The sequence below is a fragment of the Cucurbita pepo genome, chromosome LG13, assembly GCF_002806865.2.
Source record: "Cucurbita pepo subsp. pepo cultivar mu-cu-16 chromosome LG13, ASM280686v2, whole genome shotgun sequence".
In the NCBI taxonomy this organism is placed as follows: domain Eukaryota; kingdom Viridiplantae; phylum Streptophyta; class Magnoliopsida; order Cucurbitales; family Cucurbitaceae; genus Cucurbita; species Cucurbita pepo.
In genome coordinates this window covers 4,702,018-4,706,603 of record NC_036650.1, presented here as the reverse complement: position 1 = coordinate 4,706,603, position 4,586 = coordinate 4,702,018, and the positions used below count along the sequence as shown (strand labels likewise).

General features: G+C 40.7%; 1 protein-coding gene across 1 annotated transcript; it reads left to right on the top strand.

Moving 5' to 3' along the window:
- Positions 1 to 259: 259 nt before the first annotated feature.
- LOC111808035 (serine/threonine-protein kinase BRI1-like 2) lies at positions 260 to 4,051 on the top strand. The gene has a single exon (XM_023693808.1). It carries the CDS (start codon positions 487 to 489, stop codon positions 3,892 to 3,894), a length of 3,408 nt encoding a protein of 1,135 aa, XP_023549576.1. The 5' UTR covers positions 260 to 486; the 3' UTR covers positions 3,895 to 4,051.
- The last annotated feature ends 535 nt before the right edge of the window (positions 4,052 to 4,586 follow it).

The following is a 4,586-nucleotide window of genomic DNA, read 5'->3' as shown; positions in this document are numbered from 1 at the left end:
CCTCTTGGATCATCCACTCGTCTCTGTGTCTCTTTTATGGCATAAACTGAGTCTTTTGAGCTTTATAGAAGGCGCCGATCCTAAGATTTAAGAATCAAGATAGACCCTTTGTCTGTGGGGTCCTATTTCTTTTGACCAAAACCATATAGATACGGTTTCGTTTGTACTACAGAAGCCGTATAACAACAACAATTCACTCACCAACTTCCTTGCTTCCTTCCTTCCTTCTCAGTTCTTCTCTTCTTTTTCATATTCCATTTCCACTTTTCCCTCTTCATTTTGCAAAAAAACTCACACGTTAATCACTAAAGCGAACAGCTTCCTTCTTTTTTCTAAAGCTTCCCCTTTCCTTCTCATCATGCTCTCCACAAACCTTCACTACTTTCCTTAACTTTCCCCTCTTCTTCTTTCCTCCTTTCTGCAACACTGTTTCTCATCTCTGTCTTGTGTTTTCCACTGAAGAAAACAACCATTTTACTTCACTCAATGGAAAGAACTGTCTTTCAACTTTCACTTCTTCCTCTTGCTTTGCCACTGATCTTTATCTTCTTTGATTTGGCTTCATCAGCAGAGCAACAGGTCGTGACTTCAATAAAAACTGATGCTGCAGCTCTTCTTAAGTTCAGGGCTTTGATTGACAAGGACCCAAATGGCGTATTGACCAATTGGAAGCTTGAAAACGATCCATGTTCTTGGTATGGAGTTTCATGCCAATCTGGACGAGCGGTTGCTCTTGATCTGAGCGGCTGTAATCTTGCAGGGAATGTTTATTTTGATCCTCTGTCTTCTATGGATATGTTGTTGTCTTTGAACTTGTCTACAAACTCTTTCACTATAAACTCAACCACTTTGCTTCAACTTCCTTATAATTTGCAGCAACTTGAGCTCTCTCTTGCCAAAGTTGTAGGTCGTGTGCCTGATAATCTTTTCTCAAGCTGTCCAAATCTTGTGTTTGTGGATCTTTCATTCAACAACTTGACTGCCTCTCTGCCTGAAAATCTTCTGTTCAATGCTAATAAGCTTCAAGATCTTGATCTCTCTTACAACAATCTAACAGGGTCCATCTCAGGATTGAGAATTCATGAGAATTCTTGCAATTCTTTGTTGCGAGTTGAACTTTCAGCTAATCAAATCGTTGGTTCGATTCCGAGTTCGATTTCAAACTGCACGAATCTGCAAACACTTGGTTTGTCATACAATTCTCTCAGTGGGGAAATCCCAGGATCTATAGGGAAACTCAGTAGTTTACAAAGGGTGGATCTATCTCATAACCAGCTCACTGGTTGGCTCCCTTTTGATTGGAGAAATGCCTGCAATTCACTTCAAGAACTAAAGCTTTGTTACAACAACATTTCTGGTGTAATTCCTGCTTCCTTCTCTGCTTGTTCTTCCCTTCAGATTCTGGATCTTTCAAACAACAACATATCTGGTCCTTTACCAGATGCCATCTTCAAGAATCTTGTCTCTTTACAGAGCTTGTTATTGAGTAATAACATAATCTCTGGATCATTGCCTTCATCCATATCTCACTGCAAGAAACTTCAGCTTGTGGACTTAAGTTCCAATAGAATTTCTGGTTTAATCCCACCAGGTATATGCCCAGGAGCTGAATCACTCCAGGAACTGAAAATGCCAGACAATCTCATCATAGGAGGAATCCCACCAGAAATCTCGTTGTGTTCACAGTTAAAGACAATTGATTTTAGTCTAAACTATCTGAATGGCTCCATACCTGCAGAACTTGGAAGGCTTCAGAATCTTGAACAGTTGATAGCATGGTTCAATAGCTTAGAAGGGAAAATCCCACCAGAATTAGGGAAGTGTAGAAGCTTGAAGGATCTTATACTGAATAATAATCGTTTAAGTGGCGAAATCCCCACTGAATTGTTCAGTTGTAGCAATCTTGAATGGGTTTCACTCACTAGTAATGAACTCAATGGTGAAGTCCCAAAAGAGTTTGGTCTTTTGTCAAGGCTGGCTGTGCTGCAACTCGGGAACAATAGCTTAAGTGGTCAGATACCAGGAGAGTTGGCAAACTGCAGCACTTTAGTTTGGATGGATTTAAACAGCAATAAGCTTACAGGGGAAATCCCTCCTAGACTTGGGAGGCAGCTTGGAGCCAAGTCATTGAATGGGATTCTTTCTGGAAACACTTTAGTGTTCGTCCGAAATGTTGGGAATTCGTGTAAAGGAGTTGGGGGTTTGTTGGAGTTTGCTGGAATTAGACCTGAAAGACTACAGCAGGAACCATCACTAAAGACCTGTGATTTCACTAGACTGTACTCTGGTCCGGTTCTAAGTCTGTTTACAAAGTACCAAACTTTGGAGTACTTGGATCTTTCTTACAATGAGCTTCGTGGGAGAATACCAGAAGAGTTTGGAGATATGGTTGCCTTGCAGGTTCTTGAATTATCACACAACCAACTTTCTGGAGAGATTCCGACCTCGTTCGGCCGCTTAAAGAACTTGGGTGTGTTTGATGCATCACATAACAGACTGCAGGGTCATATTCCAGATTCATTCTCAAACTTATCATTCTTAGTTCAAATTGATCTATCTTACAATGAACTAACGGGGAGAATTCCATCAAGGGGGCAGCTCAGTACACTGCCTGCAAGTCAGTATGCAAACAATCCAGGACTTTGTGGAGTTCCCTTGCCTGAATGCCAGAGTGAGGACCAGCCACTGACAAGTCCTAATGTTGAGCCTGGAAAAGGAAGAACAAAGGCAGAAGTAGGGTCATGGGTTAACAGTATTGTTTTAGGTGTTCTTATTTCCATTGCCAGTGTCTGCATTTTGATTGTATGGGCTATTGCCATGAGGACAAGACGAAAAGAAGCAGAGGAAGTGAAGATGCTCAATAGTTTACAAGCAATACATGCTCCTACTACATGGAAAATTGACAAAGAGAAAGAGCCATTGAGTATCAATGTGGCAACTTTCCAAAGACAACTAAGGAAACTCAAATTCTCCCAACTGATTGAAGCTACTAATGGCTTCTCAGCCGAAAGTCTCATCGGGAGTGGCGGGTTCGGTGAAGTGTTTAAGGCAACGCTAAAGGATGGATCGAGTGTTGCAATCAAGAAACTGATACGTCTTAGTTGCCAGGGGGACCGTGAATTCATGGCAGAAATGGAAACTTTAGGAAAGATCAAACATGGAAACTTAGTACCTCTTTTGGGTTACTGTAAAATAGGGGAGGAGAGGCTTCTAGTGTATGAGTTCATGGAGTTTGGTAGCCTAGAAGAGATGCTTCACGGAAGAGTAAAGATGCAGGACAGAAGAATTCTAACATGGGATGAAAGGAAAAAGATTGCTAGAGGTGCTGCAAAAGGACTTTGTTTCCTACATCACAACTGCATTCCACACATAATACATAGAGACATGAAGTCAAGCAATGTACTCCTGGACCATGATTTAGAAGCTAGAGTTTCAGATTTTGGAATGGCTAGGCTGATAAGTGCTCTTGACACTCATCTGAGTGTAAGCACACTTGCAGGCACTCCTGGTTATGTCCCTCCTGAGTACTACCAGAGCTTCAGGTGCACGGCAAAAGGCGATGTCTATTCGTTCGGTGTCGTCCTGTTAGAACTCTTGACAGGGAAACGACCAACGGATAAGGAGGATTTCGGGGACACCAACTTAGTGGGATGGGTGAAAATGAAAGTAAATGATGGAAAACAAATGGAAGTGATTGATCCAGAATTGCTGTCGGTAACCAAAGCAAGCGATGAATCAGAAGCAGAAGAGGTTAAAGAAATGGTTAGATATTTGGAGATAACTCTTCGGTGTGTAGAAGAGTTTCCTTCCAAAAGGCCTAACATGTTGCAGGTGGTGGCCATGCTGCGAGAATTGATGCCTGGATCAACCAATGGAAGCAGCAACAGTGCTTGAATCAGGTTTTTTGTTTACTAAATCTGAGCTTTGTAACATTTGTTCTTCAGCTGTGAAGAGTTACTTGTATTCAATTCTTCTTTTGCTACAACCATTATCTCCATTACTGATCGAAACAAAAACAAAAAAGCAAGTTATAATACAGTTTCATATAAAAGATGGGACAAAAACCTTCAGAAATTGAGCTAGGCATTTCATCAAACAGAAGGTGATCAATAACATTGTAGCAGCCTTAGTAAGAAGTTTAAACCAAACCAAAAACCCAAATATGGGAAGATCATATTAAACAGAAAATTCAGCAATCTTCAAAGGAAAAACAGTTGGATTGAGAGGAGCCATTAGTAGCTTTTAATAAGCTTCTACACATTCATTCACTCTTGGGTTTGTGTTATGATTATAATCCAAAAACAGAAAATAGAAATCTAGAGAAAAACAGAACAAACTCAGCCATGTGAATGGTGGGCTCTTAGAGACTGCACACAGTCAACATAAAGCCTCTCTTTACAGATGGAGATTGGGCTCTCAAAATCCACAATGAACTCCCCATCTGCATTTTGAAAGGATAGATAAATGTTTGTAAGAAATTGGGAGGGAATCTTTAAAATTGTAAGTTCATCCCACATCTCATAAATCATAAAGACTATCCTCAAATACAAACACGAGTCCTTCCAGCTTTATCTTCACCAATCCAG